General features: G+C 44.3%; 1 protein-coding gene across 9 annotated transcripts in view; it reads left to right on the top strand.

Annotated features, from left to right (window-relative positions):
- The window catches only part of PTPN5 (protein tyrosine phosphatase non-receptor type 5), a 95,994-nt gene that overhangs the window by 39,625 nt on the left and 30,967 nt on the right, over window positions 1-25,402 (top strand). For all 9 annotated transcript variants that reach the window (XM_075326584.1, XM_075326581.1, XM_075326577.1 and 6 more), the window contains one exon: window positions 20,940-21,116. In XM_075326584.1, coding sequence (XP_075182699.1) covers window positions 20,970-21,116 — 147 coding nt within the window. In that variant the 5' untranslated portion in view covers window positions 20,940-20,969. The remainder of the gene's footprint in view (window positions 1-20,939; window positions 21,117-25,402) is intronic.

The following is a 25,402-nucleotide window of genomic DNA, read 5'->3' as shown; positions in this document are numbered from 1 at the left end:
TCCTGACTTCTGACTCTTTGTGCTGCTGTGCATCATAATGTGTGTGAGGCTCTGTGGGGGCATCATAATATGGGGCTCTGTGGGGGCATCATAATGTGTGTGGGGCTCTCTGGGGGCATCATAATATGTCTGGGGCTCTGTAAGGGCATCATAATGTGTGTGGAGCTATCATTCTCTGTGGGCGGCACTGTGGGGGCATCATAATGTGTGTGAGGTTCTGTGGGGGCATCATAATATGGGGCTCTGTGGGGGCATCATAATGTGTGTGGGGCTCTCTGGGGGCATCATAATATGTCTGGGGCTCTGTAAGGGCATCATAATGTGTGTGGAGCTATCATTCTCTGTGGGTGGCACTGTGGGGGCATCATAATGTGTGTGAGGTTCTGTGGGGGCATCATAATGTGTGTGGGGCTCTGTAAGGGCATCATAATGTGTGTGGAGCTATCATTCTCTGTGGGCGGCTCTGTGGAGGCATCATAATGTGTATGAGGCTCTGTGGGGGCATCATAATGTGTGTGGGGCTCTGTGGGGGCATCATAATGTGTGTGGGGCTCTGTGGGGGCATCACACTATGGGGCTCTGTGGGGGCATCATAATGTGTGTGGGGCTCTGTGGGGCATCATAATATGGGGCTCTGTGGGGGCATCATAATGTGTGTGGGGCTCTCTGGGGGCATCATAATATGTGTGGGGCTCTGTAAGGGCATCATAATGTGTGTGGAGCTATCATTCTCTGTGGGCGGCACTGTGGGGGCATCATAATGTGTGTGAGGTTCTGTGGGGGCATCATAATATGGGGCTCTGTGGGGGCATCATAATGTGTGTGGGGCTCTCTGGGGGCATCATAATATGTCTGGGGCTCTGTAAGGGCATCATAATGTGTGTGGAGCTATCATTCTCTGTGGGTGGCACTGTGGGGGCATCATAATGTGTGTGAGGTTCTGTGGGGGCATCATAATGTGTGTGGGGCTCTGTAAGGGCATCATAATGTGTGTGGAGCTATCATTCTCTGTGGGCGGCTCTGTGGAGGCATCATAATGTGTATGAGGCTCTGTGGGGGCATCATAATGTGTGTGGGGCTCTGTGGGGCATCACACTATGGGGCTCTGTGGGGGCATCATAATGTGTGTGGAGCTATCATTCTCTGTGGGCGGCTCTGTGGAGGCATCATAATGTGTATGAGGCTCTGTGGGGGCATCATAATGTGTGTGGGGCTCTGTGGGGGCATCATAATGTGTGTGGGGCTCTGTGGGGCATCACACTATGGGGCTCTGTGGGGGCATCATAATGTGTGTGGGGCTCTGTGGGGGCATCATAATGTGTGTGGGGCTCTGTGGGGGCATCAAAATGTGTGTGAGGCTCTGTGGGGCATCACACTATGGGGCTCTGTGGGGGCATCATAATGTGTGTGGGGCTCTGTGGGGCATCATACTCTGTTGGGGGACTGTGGGGGCATCATTCCAGGTGGGAGGAATATACTACGGATGCATCATACTGGGTGTGGGGACATCATAGCGGGTGGGAGTTGATTATACTGCATAGGACACCATACTGTGTGTGGGGGGGGGTCATTTTGGGGGTGTTACAGCGCCTGCAGAGTCATTATGTTGTATGGGTGTTATGAAGGGGAACATTGGGGGCTTCACTAGGGGCGCTATTCTGTGCAGTAGCACATACAGGACAGTGCACGGTGAGATTTGTGGCTTATAGCACTGTAATGTATATTTCTCTCTCCTAGTTGGGTGGTCTGTCTATGGGGGGACAGATTCTCATGCATGGCCCTTATGCAGACACATGCAATCAGGTTACTAGTATCTGTGGGTTATATTAATTTATGACTTGAGTAAATCTGGCATTTCTCGGTGGCAGACATCGCCAGCGCTTCCTTCACAAGTGATCTCTTAGCAAAATTGCAGAGTATGTGATAATGAACTGCAAGTTATGTAGAGAAAGCCGAGGTGTGATCATAATTACTCCTTATTCACTACAATTAATGTAATGTCAGGAAATAACACATTACTTAATCCCTTTTAAACTGCGAGTAATTCCCATGCTGCCCCCATGTGAAGCTACTCCTGCGCCCGGCTGCTTGTTCAGTGTCTGCAGATTAGCCAGTTTTGAGGTATCGTTTTTATACCAGACACTGCTGCAGGGACATGAAAGAGGGGTGAACTGTGCATTCCTGCGCCTGAAGACCCCAATCGCGTTATTGCCTTATAATGTGAATAATGTCTTGCGTCTTGTATTGTGACGTTCCTGTGTAATGTATAAGATGTAGCAGTGTTGATAATATAATTAATGTGTTTTAGGATAAGGCGTAAGGTGATGTATAGTATTTATACTGTATATAATTATATATATACATATATATATATATATATATTTGTTTTGTAAGGAAGTTCTGCCCAGCAACTGACAGCAGGGTCAGAAGTAGTTAATGTTGGGACTAGCCCACCCTGGGAGGGGTGAGATAATAGGAAAAGTGACGGTTCATTCTAGAAAAGGACTCAATGAAGGCCTAGTGAGCGAGAGTGGCGGACTCAATGAAGGCCTAGTGAGCGAGAGTGGCGGACTCAATGAAGGCCCAGTGAGCGAGAGTGGCGGACTCAATGAAGGACTAGTGAGCGAGAGTGGCGGACTCAATGAAGGCCTATTGAGCGAGAGTGGCGGACTCAATGAAGGACTACTGAGCGAGAGTGGCGGACTCAATGAAGGCCTAGTGAGCAAGAGTGACGGACTCAATGAAGGACTAGTGAACGAGAGTGGTGGACTCAGTGAAGGACTAATGAGCAAGAGTGGCGGACTCAATGGAGGCCTAGTGAGCAAGAATGGTGGACTCAATGCAGGCCTAGTGACCAAAAGTGGCGGACTCAATGAAGGCCTAGTGAGCGAGAGTGGCGGACTCAATGGAGGCCTAGTGAGCAAGAATGGCGGACTCAATGAAGGCCTAGCGAGCAACAGTAGCGGACTCAATGAAGGCCTAGTGAGCAGGAGTGGCGTACTCAATGAAGGCCTAATGAGCGAGAATCGTGCACTCAATGAAGGCCTCATGAGCGAGAGTGGTGGACTCAATGACGGCCTAGCGAGCAACAGTGGTGGACTCAATGAAGGCCTAGTGAGCAGGAGTGGCAGACTCAATGAAGGCCTAGTGAGCAGGAGTGTCAGACTCACTGAAGGCCTAGTGAGCAAGAGCGACTGACGTATAGTCGTTTGCTTGCATGCAGTGGGTGGTTTGTGGAAACGGAGCAGGAGACAGAAGGCAATGTGGCATGAAACTCAAGTCTGGAGACATGGGTGTGAATGGCGTTGTAACTAAAGACCAGTCCGTGAACGGGGAGGCCCCAGATGATGGGAGCCACAGTACAGAACTACAACATCCAGGACCCTTAACCGTCAAGGTACCAGGTTAACCTCAACTGGCGTGTGAATGTAGTCAACCAACCCAGCAGCTTTCAACTAGTTGTCTGGGAGTGCAAAGCTTTACTCCGGTCATTACGGGACCCCTAAGGAGCCAGGACATGGGACTGCAGGAAGGGAAGGTGACCGTCACGGTATGTGCTGTAACGCTGGACTGGGTTGGAGTAAGACTCGATGCAACCCAGAGGGGGTTGGAGCTGTGTCTGATAATGCTCTGCAAATCTGTAACAGACTCCTGGAAGATATGTGCCGCAATCTGGGACGCAAAGTTGTGAACGAGAATGAACCGTACAGTAGAGTTATGGTTTAAAGTGGACCGTTGGTCTCCTTGCAAGTGTGACGCCCTGGGCAAGCCAGGGGTCACAGGTCACAACACCACACGCACCCCACATTCCCTGCAAGTACACCAGCTAACCCACAAATCCTTGTTGCCTTCCTCCAGGGGCTGATGTCCACACCAGGGGGTGGGCCAGGCGGTTGGCTCCGCCCACTGAGGAGTACACAGCCCTGGAGGCGGGAGGAACCAAGAGTTGAGCTCAGGCAGAGCTTGAGTGAGGAACGGAGTTAAGCTAGGGAAGTGGAGGAGTAAGGAGTAAAACAGTGAAGTGGTAAAGGAGAGAAGCTGAAGTGACAGAAAAGTGACAGTAGTAAAGCCTGAAGTTGGTCCGGGTGTGTGCCCCGGACTGTGACAACAAGGTCAGCAGACGGCGGTGATAGTCTGCAGGGGGACTCCTCGGAGGTTGCTGGAAGGACCGCGGACGGGTGGTGACCCGGCGGTACCGGAGCAGTATACGAAGAACAGTCAGCACCAGGGCAGGGGCCTTTCGGATCCCGGCAAGGCTAGGAGTCGCCATAATTTGCCAAATCCGTCAGTGAAGGGGACGTCTGTCTCCTAACAACCAAGTCCCGATTGAAGGCAACAGTCCGACCGATAAGGGGAGACACCGCCACCGCCAGGGCACCAGTTTCCCAGGGCCAGCGACTGCGGGCAAGAGTAGAGCTCCTTCGGCCCAGCTTGAAGCCGAGGAGTGGGTAACCGGTGGGAACCCATCGCTACCAAAGAGACTTTCATAGGTGCAGGGAAGAGACCGTCACCGCTAACTGCAGGGAACATCAGCACCGTGAACCGTCCGAGGGACCCGTCCAACCAGCCGTTTGTTTACCGAGAACAGTGTCGTGTTTACTGGCTGAGTGAGTACCTCCGTGCCGTGCGGCACAGCGCTGCCCCTGCGCCCCTGCACCTCCACAGGCCCCATAGCCCGCCTGTCCACCATCCAACACCCCATCACTGGGCCCCGGGATCACCAACCCCTACCCACGGAGGGGCAACACAACAACTGGCTGCTCCATACCATCACTCCCGGGCTTCCCATACAGAGCAGCGGTGGTGTTAACAAATCACCACAACCGTGGGTGGCGTCACGGACAATAACCAATCCCCACACCCAAAATCCCCTTTCACTCACGGGCGAGGAGCGCCGCTCGAGTCCCCGGGATCCGGCCCATCGCTCGAGCCACCGAGCAGCAGCAAGCCTCAGCAGCCGCGGCAGCCGGACCCGAGCAGCAGAGGGAGAGCGCGGCGTCCCCTCCTCCGCCCGCGACACAAGCGTGAGTCATCATCCAGCCGATGTCAGTGTGCGGCCTGCAAGGGTTTCCAGCCCATATGGCACAAGTCCAGACACCCAACCAGGGCCAGGTATTTCATGTATCGCTCCGGGGCATCCAGAGTTAGTCCCTCGCCTACAAACAGAAGCCAGTTTGTTCGCCGAAGGGCTGGAGAGAGGCACAATAATGAGGGTCTGCCGGAGCAGTGAGTCTGGCGGAGGCTCCTTGCAAGATTGGTAAATGACGTTGTGGATATGGTCAGAATTAATGGTGTCCTGAATGCTGAGAAATACAGGCAGATACTTTATCCATAATGCAGTACTATCAGTGAGGCAGCTGAAAATGTATTCTGCAACTGGAAAACAACCCCAAACACCCAGCCAAGAACATGGAGTCCTGGAGGTGAAGACCCGACCTCACAGAGCCCCAATATCAGCATCATCCCATCCATCTGGGATCAAGAGACCCAATGATCCGCACAAGCCTCATACACAGAAGATCTGGGGTCAGCTCTCCAAGATGCTTTGAACAACCTCCTGCCGAGTTTCTTTACACACTTTGTGCAAGTACAAGTGTCCTCGAAGAACTTATGTTTTGATCCTGTTTTGAAGGACAGTGACACCAACTATTGATGTGATTTAGAGTTCTTTTTTCTTCATCCATTTGGCATTTTTTTAATTGATAAAAATGGACTATTGAGGCCTCATTGACACAATGGTTTTTCACTATGTAATGTATATGTCGCGGGCGGGGAGGGCGCCGCCGCTGCGCTTGCTAACGCTCAGGTCCGGCGCTGCTGCAATGGCTGCTCGGTGGCTCGAGCGGTGGGCCGGATCCGGGGACTCGAGCGGCGCTCCTCGTCCGTGAGTGAAAAGGGGTAGTTTGGGTTTGGGGATTTGGTCCGTGACGCCACCCACGGGTTGTGGTGAGGTTGGGGCACCACCGCTGCTGGTGACGGGGATCCCGGGAGCGATGGCAGGTAGCAGCTGGGATGTTGTTCTCCCCCTCCATGGGTAGGGGTTGGTGGTCCCGGGGCCAGGTGAGGTGACGGGGAGGCAGGGTCAGGGAGGTGCAGGGTCGCTTAGACTGCGCAGCGCGGTGCCGGATGGCACGGGTGTACTCACTCAGCCACAAATGTACGCAAAGTCTCTGGTAAACCAAACGGCTGGATGGACGGGTCCTGCAGCCGGCTGCTGTAGTCTCTCCCGGACGGTTGGTGGTGGCTGCCTTTCCCTGCACCTGTGTGTATTCCCACCGGTAACCCGCTCCCCAGCGTATATATGTGCCGGAGGAGCCCTTTTGCCCGCAGGCTCTGGCCCTTGGAACTCTAGCTGTGAGTGCACCACAGAATAGTGAGTGCAGCTCTGGAGTATAATACAGAATGTAACTCAGGATAAGTAATGTAATGTATGTACACAGTGAGTGCACCAGCAGAATAGTGAGTGCAGCTCTGGAATATAATACAGAAGGTAACTCAGGATCAGTAGAGGATAAGTAATGTAATGTATGTACACAGTGACTGCACCAGCAGAATAGTGAGTGCAGCTCTGGAGTATAATACAGGAGGTAACTCAGGATCAGTACAGGATAAGTAATGTAATGTATGTATACGATGATTGCACCAGCAGAATAGCGAGTGCAGCTCTGGAGTATAATACAGGAGGTAACTCAGGATCAGTAATGTAATGTATGTACACAGTGACTGCACCAGCAGAATAGTGAGTGCAGCTCTGGAATATAATACAGGATGTAACTCCGGATCAGTACAGGATAAGTAATGTAATGTATGTACACAGTGAGTGCACCAGCAGAATAGTGAGTGCAGCTCTGGAGTATAATATAGGATGTAACTCAGGATCAGTACAGGATCAGTAATGTAATGTATGTACACAGTGACTGCACCAGCAGATTAGTGAGTGCAGCTCCGGAGGATAATACAGGATGTAACTCAGGATCAGTACAGGATCAGTAATGTAATGTATGTACACAGTGACTGCACCAGCAGAATAGTGAGTGCAGCTCTGGAATATAATACAGGAGGTAACTCAGGATCAGTACAGGATAAGTAATGTAATGTATGTACACAGTGACTGCACCAGCAGAATAGTGAGTGCAGTTCTGAAGTATAATACAGGAGGTAACTCAGGATCAGTACAAGATCAGTAATGTAATGTATGTACACAGTGACTGCACCAGCAGAATAGTGAGTGCAGCTCTGGAATATAATACAGGATGTAACTCAGGGTCAGTACACGATCAGTAATGTAATGTATGTACACAGTGACTGCACCAGCAGAATAGTGAGTGCAGCTCTGGAGTATAATACTGGATGTAACTCAGGACCAGTGTATGCCTTTGAGAAGGTAACTATATTAAAGCAGTAGTCATTGAAACTTTAAAAAAAGTGTGTTTTTCCTCCTATTAGCTGTGCAGTAAGCGGAGATCACACATTGAGCTAATTAGAGCACTGTCCATAGCAACTTTATATACATTAAGTAATTGCCACTTTAGCAAATATTCCCTGATTGGTAAAGCAATGCTTTGTAACTTTAAACATGAGAGGAGGCGCTCCTGTCCCTCATCCTCCACCAGGTCTAATCATCTGCACCTCATTGTGAAGAGTCCTCATCTGCGGAAAATGGAAAAGAAAACACGGCGCCCAGTGTCAACACAAGACACAAAGCCTGCAAAGTGACGGCTCAGGGACGAGCTGTGCCAGGAGAAATGCCGCAAACTATTTATGGCTTCAATTAATTTTGGAATCCATGGAACAATAAACAGAAAGACAGTACAGACGCAATATGTTAACACTTTCCTGCAATTAGCAATATCCGTAAAAGGTATATAATCAGTAATACTTGTGAAGACAGAAAACTTTCTATCATTCACTCATCAACATTGAAATTGCAACACCAAGAAAGAAAATACGTAGCATTATGGAAATCACAAGATGGACCGACGTGTGAACTATATGTAAATCATGAAAAAATGGAGACCAAGTTTAGAAACATTTCAATTTACTTGGTACTGAGTATTTTTATAGTAAATATACTATTTTCATATTACTATATATATTAAAAAATAACCAAATAAAAAGTAAATCTCCACACTGGCCATGTATCGTACTAGTCTTACATATCCTGCTCTCTACAGATGGCATTTCAGCAATCACATAATCATCACAGGCAGGATTACAATGATACAGCTGGTAACATAGGATCCACAACTCATATTAGGTGATATCACAGATCACCTCCCCCCTCCTGTCCAATAACTGATAACACCTGTAAAAACAATATATAACACAGGAACCAATATTCACAATAGGTGATGTCACAGCTCTCCTCCTCCTCCTTTTCATTGACTGATAACTCCTCTACATACAGTAGATAATACAGGATCCACCATTCACAATATCTGATGTCACAGCTCACCTCCTCCTCCTGTAGATTGACTGATAACTCCTCTACATACAGTAGATAATACAGGATCCACCATTCACAATATGTGATGTCACAGCTCACCTCAACTCCTCTACATATTGTAGATAACACAGGATCCAGCATTCACAATGTGATGTCACAGCTCTCCTCCTCCATCCCCTGTACATTGACTGATAACTCCTCTATATACAGTAGATAATACAGGATCCACCATTCACAATATGTGATGTGACAGCTCACCTCCTCCTCCTGTACACTGACTGATAACTCCTCTATATACAGTAGATAATACAGGATATACCATTCACAATAGGTGATGTCACAGCTCACCTCCTCCTCCTGTACAATGACTGATAACACCTCTATATACAATAGATAATACAGGATCCACCATTCACAATATGTGCTGTCATAGCTCACCTCCTCCTCCTGTACATTGACTATTAACTCCTCTACATACAGTAGATAATACAGGATCCACCATTCACAATATGTGATGTCACAGCTCATCTCAACTCCTCTACATACAGTAGATAACACAGGATCCAACATTCACAATATGTGATGTCACAGCTCACCTCCTCCTCCTGTACACTGACTGATAACTCCTCTACATACAGTAGATAACACAGGATATACCATTCACAATGTGATGTCACAGATCACCTCCTCCTCCTGTACAATGACTGATAACACCTCTATATACAGTAGATAATACAGGATCCACCATTCACAATATGTGATGTCACAGCTCACCTCCTTCTCCTCCTGTACAATGACTGATACCATTCTATATACATTTCATAACAGAAGGGCCACTATTCACAATAGGTGATGTCACAGCTTACCTTCTCCTCCTGATCTTTGCACAGATTAGAACATGAAAACTTTATACTTTTATACAAATTTCCATTGCTGCGAATATTAAAGTTTTCTACAGAAGGTTAGAATCTAATGTTAGGCCTAGTGGCCAGAGTGACAACTGCAAGATTTGTTTTATGTCTGATAGGGAAGATAAAAATAAAGCATCAAACACTTAAAGGGAACCTGTCAGGTCCAATATGCACAGAACCACGAGCAGTTCTGGGTGTATATTGCTAATCCCTGCCTAACTGTCCCTGTATACACTAGCATAGATGAAGGGATCTTGAAAAAGTATTTCTAAAGATCCTTTATGATATGCTAATGAGCTCGGGGACTAGTCACAAGGGCGTTAGTTCCTGGACTCATTCCGCCCTCTTAGCATGTTAGCACACTCACAGGGGCAGCATGCTATTCAATGCTGATTGTGCAGTGTCATCAGTACCTGTGTCCGTCGTCACCATGTCAGACGCAGGGTTTAGGGTCAGTGCGCATGATCAGAATGCCCTGCACTTCTGGTCATGCACACTAGACCTCTCTGAAGCTGGAACATAGTGCGCACGACTGTAAGTGACGGGACTTCTGATCATATGCAGTGAGCCTAAACCCGGCGTTCTGAAGCGGTGACAATGGAGACAGGTATGATGCTGGGTAATGGGCATGATAGTATGCCAGTGTGGGTGTGTTAACTTGCGAAGAGGGCGGACTAGTCAGGGGACGTAACGCCCTTGGGACTAGTCCCTGCGCTCATTAGCATATGATAAAGGATCTTTAGAAATACTTTTTCTAAAGATCTCTTTATTTATGCTACTAGATACAGGGATGGATAGGCAGGAATTAGCAATATCCAGAGCTGCTCGTTTTTTTGGGTGCATATTGCACCTGACAGGTTCCCGTTAACGCCGTATCTGATTGAAAGAATAGATCTGGTTGTGATGACAAAAGACTTTTCAATGCTTGAATGAAAGGAAAATATCGCTATGTGGGATGCCCAGTAATGCCCGACTCTCTGCCCTCTCAGCGGAGTCTTTCATGGTTGACCTTAGGTTGTCTAATGGCCTGTTGGGTCTATTACTGGTACCTTTGGTCACTTCACTGCGGGCACTGCGACTCCCAGTAACTAACCAATCACATTTCACCATTATTTGGCCTCCACCAATTAGATTTGTTACCTGGCCTGTCAATTTACACTTTATTATGTGTTACCAAATTATACAACGTCTGCGCTGCAAATAACCCACAGTGGATCAGGAGGAGACGAGCACAGGGACGGCATGATTCATAGTTTCGCCCGCAGAATGACTAATTGTGCCTAATTAAATAGTATTCAGATGACTGTGGCATTACACATCGGATATATGTGGGGAGCGGGCACATTTACCTTATTCCCACACAATTTACATAATAACATTACACTTTCTCCAAATTGTGCGGTAGTGGGTTGCATCACCAGGATATATAAGGCCCAGGTTATACCAGCATGCTCTACATCACTATATACAGAAGCTATCTAACTTGTGCAAGCTGCACATATATAATTATATACAGGAGATGCCCAGGTTATACCAGCTGTACATATATAATTATATACAGGAGATGCCCAGGTTATACCGGCTGTACATAAATAATTATATACAGGAGATGCCCAGGTTATACCGGCTGTACATATATAATTATATACAGGAGATGCCCAGGTTATACCGGCTGTACATATATAATTATATACAGGAGATACCCAGGTTATACCGGCTGTACATATATAATTATATACAGGAGATGCCCAGGTTATACCAGCTGTGCATATATAATTATATAAAGGAGATGCCCAGGTTATACCGGCTGTACATATATAATTATATATACAGGAGATGCCCAGGTTATACCGGCTGTACATATATAATTATATACAGGAGATGCCCAGGTTATACCGGCTGTACATATATAATTATATACAGGAGATGTCCAGGTTATACCAGCTGTACATATATAATTATATACAGGAGATGCCCAGGTTATACCAGCTGTACATATATAATTATATACAGGAGATGTCCAGGTTATACCAGCTGTACATATATAATTATATACAGGAGATGCCCAGGTTATACCGGCTGTACATGTATAATTACATACAGGAGATCCCCAGGTTATACCGGCTGTACATATATAATTATATACAGGAGATGCCCAGGTTATACCGGCTGTACATATATAATTATATACAGGAGATGCCCAGGTTATACCAGCTGTACATATATAATTATATACAGGAGATGCCCAGGTTATACCGGCTGTAAATATATAATTATATACAGGAGATGCCCAGGTTATACCAGCTGTGCATATATAATTATATACAGGAGATGCCCAGGTTATACCAGCTGTACATATATAATTATATACAGGAGATGCCCAGGTTATACCGGCTGTACATATATAATTATATACAGGAGATGCCCAGGTTATACCAGCTGTGCATATATAATTATATACAGGAGATACCCAGGTTATACTGGCTGTACAAGTATAATTACATACAGAAGATGCCCAGGTTATACCAGCTGTGCATATATAATTATATACAGGAGATGCCCAGGTTATACCGGCTGTACATGTATAATTATATACAGGAGATGCCCAGGTTATACCAGCTGTGCATATATAATTATATACAGGAGATACCCAGGTTATACCAGCTGTACATATATAATTATATACAGGAGATACCCAGGTTATACCGGCTGTACATATATAATTATATACAGGAGATGCCCAGGTTATACCAGCTGTACATATATAATTATATACAGGAGATGCCCAGGTTATACCGGCTGTACATATATAATTATATACAGGAGATGTCCAGGTTATACCAGCTCTACATATATAATTATATACAGGAGATGCCCAGGTCATAGCAGCTGTACATATATAATTATATACAGGAGATGCCCAGGTTATACCGGCTGTACATATATAATTATATACAGGAGATGCCCAGGTTATACCGGCTGTACATATATAATTATATACAGGAGATGCCCAGGTTATACCGGCTGTACATATATAATTATATACAGGAGATGCCCAGGTTATACCAGCTGTACATATATAATTATATACAGGAGATGTCCAGGTTATACCGGCTGTACATATATAATTATATACAGGAGATGTCCAGGTTATACCAGCTCTACATATATAATTATATACAGGCGATGCCCAGGTCATAGCAGCTGTACATATATAATTATATACAGGAGATGCCCAGGTTATACCAGCTGTACATATATAATTATATACAGGAGATGCCCAGGTTATACCAGCTGTACATATATAATTATATACAGGAGATGCCCAGGTTACACCAGCTGTACATATATAATTATATACAGGAGATGCCCAGGTTACACCAGCTGTACATATATAATTATATACAGGAGATGCCCAGGTTATACCAGCTGTACATATATAATTATATACAGGAGATGCCCAGGTTATACCAGCTGTACATATATAATTATATACAGGAGATGCCCAGGTTATACCAGCTGTACATATATAATTATATACAGGAGATGCCCAGGTTATACCAGCTGTACATATATAATTATATACAGGAGATGCCCAGGTTATACCGGCTGTACATATATAATTATATACAGGAGATGCCCAGGTTATACCGGCTGTACATATATAATTATATACAGGAGATGTCCAGGTTATACCAGCTCTACATATATAATTATATACAGGCGATGCCCAGGTCATAGCAGCTGTACATATATAATTATATACAGGAGATGCCCAGGTTATACCAGCTGTACATATATAATTATATACAGGAGATGCCCAGGTTATACCAGCTGTACATATATAATTATATACAGGAGATGCCCAGGTTACACCAGCTGTACATATATAATTATATACAGGAGATGCCCAGGTTACACCAGCTGTACATATATAATTATATACAGGAGATGCCCAGGTTACACCAGCTGTACATATATAATTATATACAGGAGACGCCCAGGTTATACCGGCTGTACATATATAATTATACATAGATGATACCCAGGTTATACCAGCTGTATATATATATATATAATTATATACAGGAGATGCCCAGGTTATACCAGCTGTACATATATAATTATATACAGGAGATGCCCAGGTTATACCAGCTGTACATATATAATTATATACAGGAGATGCCCAGGTTATACCGGCTGTACATATATAATTATATACAGGAGATGTCCAGGTTATACCAGCTGTACATATATAATTATATACAGGAGATGCCCAGGTTATACCAGCTGTACATATATAATTATATACAGGAGATGCCTAGGTTATACCAGCTGTACATATATAATTATATACAGGAGATGCCCAGGATATACCAGCCGTACATATATAATGATATACAGGAGATGCCCAGGTTATACCGGCTGTACATAAATAATTATATACAGGAGATGCCCAGGTTATACCGGCTGTACATATATAATTATATACAGGAGATGCCCAGGTTATACCGGCTGTACATATATAATTATATACAGGAGATGTCCAGGTTATACCAGCTCTACATATATAATTATATACAGGCGATGCCCAGGTTATACCAGCTGTACATATATAATTATATACAGGAGATACCCAGGTTATACCGGCTGTACATATATAATTATATACAGGAGATGCCCAGGTTATACCAGCTGTACATATATAATTATATACAGGAGATGCCCAGGTTATACCGGCTGTACATATATAATTATATACAGGAGATGTCCAGGTTATACCAGCTCTACATATATAATTATATACAGGAGATGCCCAGATCATAGCAGCTGTACATATATAATTATATACAGGAGATGCCCAGGTTATACCGGCTGTACATATATAATTATATACAGGAGATGCCCAGGTTATACCGGCTGTACATATATAATTATATACAGGAGATGCCCAGGTTATACCAGCTGTGCATATATAATTATATACAGGAGATACCCAGGTTATACCAGCTGTACATATATAATTATATACAGGAGATACCCAGGTTATACCGGCTGTACATATATAATTATATACAGGAGATGCCCAGGTTATACCAGCTGTACATATATAATTATATACAGGAGATGCCCAGGTTATACCGGCTGTACATATATAATTATATACAGGAGATGTCCAGGTTATACCAGCTCTACATATATAATTATATACAGGAGATGCCCAGGTCATAGCAGCTGTACATATATAATTATATACAGGAGATGCCCAGGTTATACCGGCTGTACATATATAATTATATACAGGAGATGCCCAGGTTATACCGGCTGTACATATATAATTATATACAGGAGATGCCCAGGTTATACCGGCTGTACATATATAATTATATACAGGAGATGCCCAGGTTATACCAGCTGTACATATATAATTATATACAGGAGATGTCCAGGTTATACCGGCTGTACATATATAATTATATACAGGAGATGTCCAGGTTATACCAGCTCTACATATATAATTATATACAGGCGATGCCCAGGTCATAGCAGCTGTACATATATAATTATATACAGGAGATGCCCAGGTTATACCAGCTGTACATATATAATTATATACAGGAGATGCCCAGGTTATACCAGCTGTACATATATAATTATATACAGGAGATGCCCAGGTTACACCAGCTGTACATATATAATTATATACAGGAGATGCCCAGGTTACACCAGCTGTACATATATAATTATATACAGGAGATGCCCAGGTTATACCAGCTGTACATATATAATTATATACAGGAGATGCCCAGGTTATACCAGCTGTACATATATAATTATATACAGGCGATGCCCAGGTTATACCAGCTGTACATATATAATTATATACAGGAGATACCCAGGTTATACCGGCTGTACATATATAATTATATACAGGAGATGCCCAGGTTATACCAGCTGTACATATATAATTATATACAGGAGATGCCCAGGTTATACCGGCTGTACATATATAATTATATACAGGAGATGTCCAGGTTATACCAGCTCTACATATATAATTATATACAGGAGATGCCCAGATCATAGCAGCTGTACATATATAATTATATACAGGAGATGCCCAGGTTATACCGGCTGTACATATATAATTATATACAGGAGATGCCCAGGTTATACCGGCTGTACATATATAATTATATACAGGAGATGCCCAGGTTATACCAGCTGTACATATATAATTATATACAGGAGATGTCCAGGTTATACCGGCTGTACATATATAATTATATACAGGAGATGTCCAGGTTATACCAGCTCTACATATATAATTATATACAGGCGATGCCCAGGTCATAGCAGCTGTACATATATAATTATATACAGGAGATGCCCAGGTTATACCAGCTGTACATATATAATTATATACAGGAGATGCCCAGGTTATACCAGCTGTACATATATAATTATATACAGGAGATGCCCAGGTTACACCAGCTGTACATATATAATTATATACAGGAGATGCCCAGGTTACACCAGCTGTACATATATAATTATATACAGGAGATGCCCAGGTTATACCAGCTGTACATATATAATTATATACAGGAGATGCCCAGGTTATACCAGCTGTACATATATAATTATATACAGGAGATGCCCAGGTTATACCAGCTGTACATATATAATTATATACAGGAGATGCCCAGGTTATACCGGCTGTACATATATAATTATATACAGGAGATGTCCAGGTTATACCAGCTCTACATATATAATTATATACAGGCGATGCCCAGGTCATAGCAGCTGTACATATATAATTATATACAGGAGATGCCCAGGTTATACCAGCTGTACATATATAATTATATACAGGAGATGCCCAGGTTATACCAGCTGTACATATATAATTATATACAGGAGATGCCCAGGTTACACCAGCTGTACATATATAATTATATACAGGAGATGCCCAGGTTACACCAGCTGTACATATATAATTATATACAGGAGATGCCCAGGTTATACCAGCTGTACATATATAATTATACATAGATGATACCCAGGTTATACCAGCTGTATATATATATAATTATATACAGGAGATGCCCAGGTTATACCAGCTGTACATATATAATTATATACAGGAGATGCCCAGGTTATACCAGCTGTACATATATAATTATATACAGGAGATGCCCAGGTTATACCGGCTGTACATATATAATTATATACAGGAGATGTCCAGGTTATACCAGCTGTACATATATAATTATATACAGGAGATGCCCAGGTTATACCAGCTGTACATATATAATTATATACAGGAGATGCCTAGGTTATACCAGCTGTACATATATAATTATATACAGGAGATGCCCAGGATATACCAGCCGTACATATATAATGATATACAGGAGATGCCCAGGTTATACCGGCTGTACATGTATAATTATATACAGGAGATGTCCAGGTTATACCAGCTGTACATATATAATTATATACAGGAGATGCCCAGGTTATACCGGCTGTACATATATAATTATATACAGGAGATGCCCAGGTTATACTGGCTGTACATATATAATTATATACAGGAGATGCCCAGGTTATACTGGCTGTACATATATAATTATATACAGGAGATGGCCAGGTTATACCAGCTGTACATATATAATTATATACAGGAGATGGCCAGGTTATACCGGCTGTACATGTATAATTATATACAGGAGATGTCCAGGTTATACCGGCTGTACATATATAATTATATACAGGAGATGCCCAGGTTATACCGGCTGTACATATATAATTATATACAGGAGATGCCCAGGTTATACCGGCTGTACATATATAATTATATACAGGAGATGCCCAGGTTATACCAGCATGGGCAATATCACTATGTATCCGATTATGCCTATGTTATAGCGGGAAGCTGCTCCTTTGCTATGTATATAGTGATTATGCTGTAGATACATGGACGTCGTGTGTGTATAATGTTGCATTATATAAGAGTTGCTCCCTTCCTCTCCTGGTGTAATGTCAGATGGCGGTGGCTCTGGTGAGCAGCAGATCTCCCATCCTCTTCCCTTCTCAGCCCACACTATATGTTCCCGGCGCAGACTACACACATGTCCAGAATGCAGATCTATACGTATGAGTCACCGCAGCGCGGAGAATGGATCCAGCCTCACACAAGGAGGCGCAGCGTCTTCAGCCTCGCTCTGTGCATGCAATTAGACAGATATGTGAGCAGCACGCTGGATGCAGCCGGGCTGGGGAGAGGACATCTATTTTGGTCCATCTATTCATGCCTGTAGGAGACTTTGCTGTCACCCCCAGACTTCCCGTATCTGCTGTAGCCTCAGCCATTCCTGCCGTATGTGCTTAATAAGGCTAAGACACAGGTAATGGGGACATATCAAAAAGAATGAACAAAAGCAAGGCATTAAAGAATGAACATAACTTATTGGGAAAAGAATATACAGAGGCACAATAGGTTTCCTGGGCATCACAGACATGGGATGAACATGGAATATGTGCAGATTATACAGGAATAAACCAGGGATTCAGCCCATCCCCAGTGGATCAGTGGAACCTGTTGTTATAATCACAGCTAGTGCCCTGATCCAGTGGATTCCGGCCCCTCATCCCTGTATGGATGGAATCCATGAGAGGCAAGCGACCTCTGAAGAGCGCAGTCCGGAGAGTACTGTCATTTTACCCTGTTTTTCCAAAAATAAGACCTCCCCCAAAAATAAGCCCTAGCAGGGATTTTCAGAGCAAGACTTAAATATAAGCCCTCCCCCGAAAATAAGCCCTAGTCGCTGATCAATAATCAAGTGTCCGTGCAGCTAAAAAAGTTACAGATACTGCAGGACACTTCATTATAGAGAGTGGACACCCCATAACCACACTCACCAGACGCCGAGCAGGAGGACCTGCAGTGGATCACACACCCGTACACATCAGATTTCTCACACACAATCAGATCACACACAAAAACATCGGATCACACACACAAACATCAGATCACACACACATCGGTTCACACACACTCACCACATCCAGCGACACCGATTTCTTCTCGCTGGCAGAATCCTGAGAGGCTGTGCAGTGGAGCGCAAGGACCTGTCGCAATGCTTGCTTAAAGGACCTGCAGACACACGTGATTTCCTCCCAGCATTTTCTGCAGCTGGAAGCATTCTTAAACGCTGGATGTGATGAATGTGTGTGTGTTTTGTGTGTGTGTGTGTGTGTGTTCTGTGATCCGCTGTGTGTGAGTGTGTTCTGTGATCCGCTGTGTGTGAGTGTGTCAGCGATCTGCTGTGTGCATGCGTGTCAGCCAGAAGCAGGGGAGGACGGCGTGGAGCACCCACCGGAGATCACAGGGAGGACCTGGGAGCCACGCAGACGTCCGGGTCTGGTAAGTATGAGTCTCCTGGGAAGGGAGGGGGGGTTTGCTTTTTTGGGGTGTAAACTTACCCCCCAAACTGTGTTTCTCCAAGAATAAGACCTCCTCCAAAAATAAGCCCTAGTGCTTTTTCTGGGGTAAAAAAAGTATAAGACCGTGTCTTATTTTTGGAAAAACACGGTAGGACCGGATGAAGTCTGTACAGACCATGCACAGGGGTGTAACTACAATAGTTGTAGGGGCTGCAATAGCACCTGGGCCCTGGAGCCTATGGAGCCCCAAAAAGCTCCCTTTGACCTATATGAAAAGACCAATACTATGATTGGGGGTGCCGTTGGAGTTTTTGCATTGGGGCCCATGAGCTTCAAGTTACGCCACTGATTCATTGCCACCCACTTAGGCTGCTTTCACATTGCGTTATTACCTTCGTTCAGTGGTCCCGTCGGAGCTTATTACATAAGTAGAATTATAGTGTTCTAGTACTGAATCTTGGGGTCCACCACTTATACCCTCAGTTGTTCACCACCACTCTCTGTGCTCTTTGAGCTTTTTTTCATTCCAATTCCAAAGCTTTCTAAGGCTCCCTTCACACGTCAGTGATTCCAGTACGTATGACATCCGTTTTCATATGTACCGGAGACACGGACATACGCAGACCCATTAAAATCAATTAGTTTGCACACAGATTTGTGTTTTATCACGGACGTGTGTCCATGTTCCGTACGGCGACATGTCCGTTTTCTCTGACACAAATCGCACACTGATGTGATCCGTGTGACATCAGTGTGACACGAACCGGAGAAAACACGTTTATTTGTAATAAAATTATTTTCGATACTCGCCTGTCTCCAGCGCTGTTGTCACTTACTACCAGCCCCGCTCATTAAGCTCATGCATATTCACTGCAGTGCCAGGAACAGGTGAGTAAAAAGTTCCTGCTCTCCGTGTGCGCTATCTGTGATAGTACACGGAGAACACACGTGTGCCAAAATCATGGCACCTGGATGGCCATATGCACCTTCAACATGGTCCGTGTAAACGTCAGTGTTTTTCACGGACGTGTGAAGGGTGCCTTAGCCAAATATCTTGAAATGGGTGCTCTGGGACTTTTATGTTGATGGTCTATCCTTAGGGGTACTTTGCACGCTGCAACATCGCTAGCCGATGCTTGCGATGCCGAGTGCGATAGTCCCCGCCCCTGTCGCACATGCGATATCTTGTGACAGCTGCCGTAGCAAACATTATCGCTACGGCAGCTTCACACGCACATACCTGCCCTGAGACGTCGCTCTGGCCGGCGACCCGCCTCCTTCCTAAGGGGGCGGGTCATGCAGTGTCACAGTGACGTCACACGGCAGGCGGCCAATAGAAGCGAAGGGGCGGAGATGAGCGGGACGTAAACATCCCGCCCACCTCCTTCTTTCCTCATTGCAGCCGGGACACAGGTAAGGAGATGTTCCTCGCTCCTGCGGCTTCATACACAGCGATGTGTGCTGCCGCAGGAACGAGGAACAACATCGTACCTGTCGCTGCAGCGAAATTATGGAAATGACCGACGCTGCACCGATCATACGATACCGACGCTTTTGCAATCGTTTTATCGGTGCTTCTAGGCTTTACACGTTGCGACGTCGTTACCGGCGCCGGATGTGCGTCACTTTCGATTTGACCCCGACGATATCGCAGTAGCGATGTCGCAACGTGCAAAGTACCCCTAAGGATTGGTCTTCAATATCTGATCGTTGGGGATGCAACACCCAGAACCCCTCGCTATCAGTGCTGAGCTGTAGAGCTGCACAGCACAGCTTGGTCACCGGATAGTGTCCATGGCCGAGTACTGTACATCTGCCCAATATTCGAATCAATAGGAGACGGCGCAGTCAGTATTCCGCAAAGGAGGACATCCATCCGCTGCCGACACACCAGCTACTGCTGATCAGCGGGGTGCAGGGTGTCGCACCCCATCAATTAGATATTGATATTTCTTACCCATGAGATTTCTATGGGCACCACATGGGTACAAGCTACATCCCCGGGTGGATCGTAGCCTGTTGTGCAAAGCTCTTTAATTTATAAGGAAAGCTAATAAATGGAAGCCACAACACAAGACACTCATCTGAAGACTTCGATTTTTGACTTTTTTCCTCTTTTACACGACCAGGTCCATCCATGACAGACGTCCTCTGCAGACATGGGCTCGCTGGACGATGCAGATGAGCAGCACAATCTGCAGGTCGGGATGGATCCAGAGAGGGACACGCAGTACAGCTGGGCCGCGCTGTGGAACATGCTGACCATCGGGGGTAGTATCTGTCTCCTCGTCCTCTCCCAGATATTGGTAAGTCAGATGCAGTGGGTATGATACAGTTAGTGGCTTAGTGTGGGGCGGGGAAACAAGGGCAGATGCAAAAAAAAAAGTTGGGTTAGGACTATCTTTAGGGTTGACATTGAGCTTAAGGCTAAAAAAACCCTACAAAACTGGTCTATGGGTTACGGGCTTCTGGGCGCTGGAAAAGCACGCTACATACCTGGATACAGTGTGCACCTCTGCTTTGGTGCTGCACAGGCATAGTCTGGTATTGCAGGTGCCATAATGCTACATAGTCACTGGATAGACCGTGCCAGAGGTCGCCCCATTGCAAAGCTTAGATAGTACCTACTTATGCTCCATGAAGTGCCTCAAGATAGTATATGCCTCAACAATTTACTTAAAACATGGTGCCCAGATTGGATCTACAGCAGCAATTTCCTGCAAACAGTATCCTGATAAATCGCCCATGCACTATCCACTTTCTCCTTGAAGTTTCCCAATAGTGCTGCATATAGCACAAAGATAACCAAAGTATCCATTTTCCCGATAAGGTCCTCAGATAACACGTGTCACCCCATCTGCTGCATACTGTGCCCAGATAATACATACAAAATCTATTTCCTCAATAAGGTGCATATAACACCCTTGTACGATATCTTGTGCCCAGATAATATATATCCATTCTTCTCATAAAATGACCAAATAACGCATACAACCCTTATAATGCAGTGTCCAGATAAAACAAGTATCCTTTTGCAAGTGCTCAGATAATGCATACTGCACCCATTTAATGATTACAGTGCCCAGATGGTACAAACACTAATTTTCTTCATAAAGTGCCCCAATGGTCTGAAAAGTACCCAAATAATACATATAGAATCCATTTCTACATGACGTTCCCATATAATACAAAGTCCGATAATGCAGCTGCATCTATTAGAGGACCTATCACCACTCTACTGTAATAATACTTGTACTCACCACAAACACAATTCCTGAGTGTGTTTTATTTAAAGGGAATCTGTCAGTAGGAGAACTCCTCTTATGCCATCTAGATGGGCATGTAGGCCATAGAAAGCTGAATAAAAAGATACCTTTATATCTGCAATCTAATTTCTTATTCCCAAGAAATCCACTTATATAAATGAGCTGTTAAGATCTAAGGGGCGGACATAGATCTCCCTGAGAATTTTCCTCCAGAGCTTATTTCAAATTAAAGAAGGCGTCACCAGAGTGAGACATGTTATGACTGACAGTTGGCTCTCCTGATCTACATTGACAGAAGTCTTTAGAGTGAGACATGTAATGACTGACAGTCAGCTCTCCTGATCTACATTAACAGATGTCTTTAGACTGAGACATGTAATGACTGACAGTCAGCTCTCCTGATCTACTTTGACACGGGTCTTTAGAGTGAGACATGTAATAACTGACAGCTCTCCTGATCTACATTAACAGATGTCTTTAGACTGAGACATGTAATGACTGACAGTCAGCTCTACTGATCTACATTGACAGAGTTCTTTACAGTGAGACATGTAATAACTGACAGTTGGCTCTCCTGATCTACATTGACAGAGGCCTTTAGAGTGAGACATGTAATGACTGTCAGTCGGCTCTCCTGATCTACACTGGCAGAGGTCTTTAGAGTGACATGTAATGACTGACAGCTTTCCTGATCTACATTGACAGAGGTCTTTAATGTCTTAAACAGTAGTGATCAGTTAGCAGATGTCGGCTGTATACCACTGCTTGCACCCACAATGTGTGCAGTCAGTGCTGCAACCCCATCCACACACCCTCACCAGGCGTTGGATGTAAATGTACATCACACAACAGTGAAGGGGTTAATTCTGCATTGTCATGTTTTGCAAATAATCTACCCCAAAATTCATGATTGAGATGACAGCTGGGTGTTACCACTCCTCCCGTCGAAGGGTCCGTGTCCCACCACTGCACTGTAGGAACACTTCGTTATCTGGTCACATCCATTTGCCATTTTTTTTTCCCCTAAATTTCTCAGAGGAATAACAGAGGAACGGCACAATGTAGAGTTCTATGAAAGATGTTACAAAATGTTTATATTATGGGAAATGCAGTTTTTAACATGTCAGGAAAAAGGAAAGATATTCATCAATGGGATACAGTGCCCAGATGAGCGAAAGGCGAGAACACACCGGGGCACGATGGCTGATCAGTGCCAGTCTGTATCCCCCCCTGTCACACTGTCCTGAGCCCACTACCCCCGGCGTCACTGCAATTCTGCGCAGCTCTGGGGAAAATAAGCAACATTACAGTGATGGATGCAAAAGCTTATTAACCAGACTGCACCCTTGTAATTCGGTTTGCGGTGTGTAAGAATACACTGGGAGCTGCCACGCTGGAGTGTATCCTTAATGCAATAGTGAGGACGGATTGCAAACCTCATCATCCTCCAGATGGATCTGAAATGAGATTTTCATACAGACCATCTGGAGCCTGCAAGCCATCCCAGGATCCAAATATGATCAGTCCCTGAGTCATAGCCTCTGATTAATGTGATTGATGTGGAAGCGCGCACCTTGTGTCCGGAGCAATGCACACTGCTGGTCAGCTCTTACCCAAAATGTCTTATTGTAAGTGAAGCAAAGGAAATATATCAGAAAATAACAATAACAGGAATATTCATAAAATATAGTGCACGGATGGGAGCTTATTACACAGATCGTTACATGGTGCATGGTTGAGATACTGTAGTTCAACAAGATTACCGAATAGTGGACAATCCCTTTAAAACTGCAGTACAGACTATGAACACTAGAGGGATCTCTTCTCTTACGTATTCAGCACCTGCCACTAACAGGGGTAACGTTTGCCTTTGCAGATTGTGATGCACGTTTTTGGGCAGTAGAGGGATGTTTTTATTCCAGTATTCGCAAAAAATGTCTTCTCAGGATAGAATGTTCATAAAACATACCTTTATTCAAGCCATAAAAGAGTAAAAAACAAAGAACGGCAAACAGACGGGTCTACGCGTTTCAAGCGTGAGCCCTTAATCATGACAGTGGTACGTGCATTATATACATAAATATGGGACTCAAAACACCAATAAGAAGAGTATCAATTATACTATGTTCACACGTGGCCTTTTTTGCATTTTTTTCATGCGTTTTTTCTTGCTTATTTTAGTCAATAAAAGCAAGGAAAAAGCATCCCAGCAAAGTCTATGAGAATCCTGACTTGCTGTGCACACGCTGCTTCTTTTTTTTCCTTGAAGATTTTGTCACTGAAAAGAAGAAGCAGCATATGGATTGTTTCTGCATTTATTTCCTGGGTTTCTATAATCCCCTGTTAGGCTGCGACCGCACTTTGCGTTCTCCTACGCACGTTTTGGGCTTAATTGATTTGACCAAAGTTGCCTTTTTCAGAACTTTAGCGCTGAAAACGGATGCGTATTTACCGCGTTTTAGATGTGTTTTCAGCGCTTATTACATGCTTTTTCACCTGCGTTTTGACAGATGCGTTTTGAACATCAAGACACTGCTAAATAAAGATTAAATAGACAAACACAATGAAAAGAAAAAAAAGACAAAAAAAAGGATCAAATCTATATTAATGGAAAAAATAATTAAAATAGATATATTTCATTAAATTATAGCGGTAATATACATTTTATCGCTAAAATAGCAATAAATGCATATTTTTCTTAAATTTAATTGTCGGATTATGTGTGTGTGTAAAGGGACATATGAAATCATTATTTTAATGTCCAAAACGCATGTTTTCTGCACTGAAAAAGCAGGTAAAACGCAGGAATTTGAAGGAATCTTGGTTTTTGCCATTTCTCATTGACTTCAATGTTAGCAAAACGCACCCAAAATGGCAAAAACAACTGACATGCTGCTTCTTTGAACGCATGATTTTTGCCACAAAATATGCAAATTAAACGCATCGTTTAGAAAAGCAAAGTGCGGTTTGAAAATCACCATTTTCCATTGAGTTTGCTGGAAAATCAAAACGCATGCATTTTGGCATGAAAAAGGTGCTTCTCAAAACGGACCTAAAAAACAGCAAAAACGCAGGTGGGAACGCAAAGTGCGGTCGCAGCCTAAAGCTTTATCACTACAGTGGATTATATCGCAGCACTGCCTCACACACTGTGCATACTGCATGGTGCGTGAGCCTCTCCATAGCTCAGTAACCCGGGGAAGTCATGGTAATGACCCAGGGTTACTGTGGTTGCATTACAAAGACCCGATCATCAGGGAGAGGTAAACTATTCCTTTCCCTGCCTTCTGAATGCTGCGATCACACGGATCGCAACATTCAGAGGG

The sequence above is a fragment of the Anomaloglossus baeobatrachus genome, chromosome 10, assembly GCF_048569485.1.
Source record: "Anomaloglossus baeobatrachus isolate aAnoBae1 chromosome 10, aAnoBae1.hap1, whole genome shotgun sequence".
Classification (NCBI taxonomy): domain Eukaryota; kingdom Metazoa; phylum Chordata; class Amphibia; order Anura; family Aromobatidae; genus Anomaloglossus; species Anomaloglossus baeobatrachus.
This window is presented reverse-complemented; position numbering and strand designations above follow the sequence as displayed.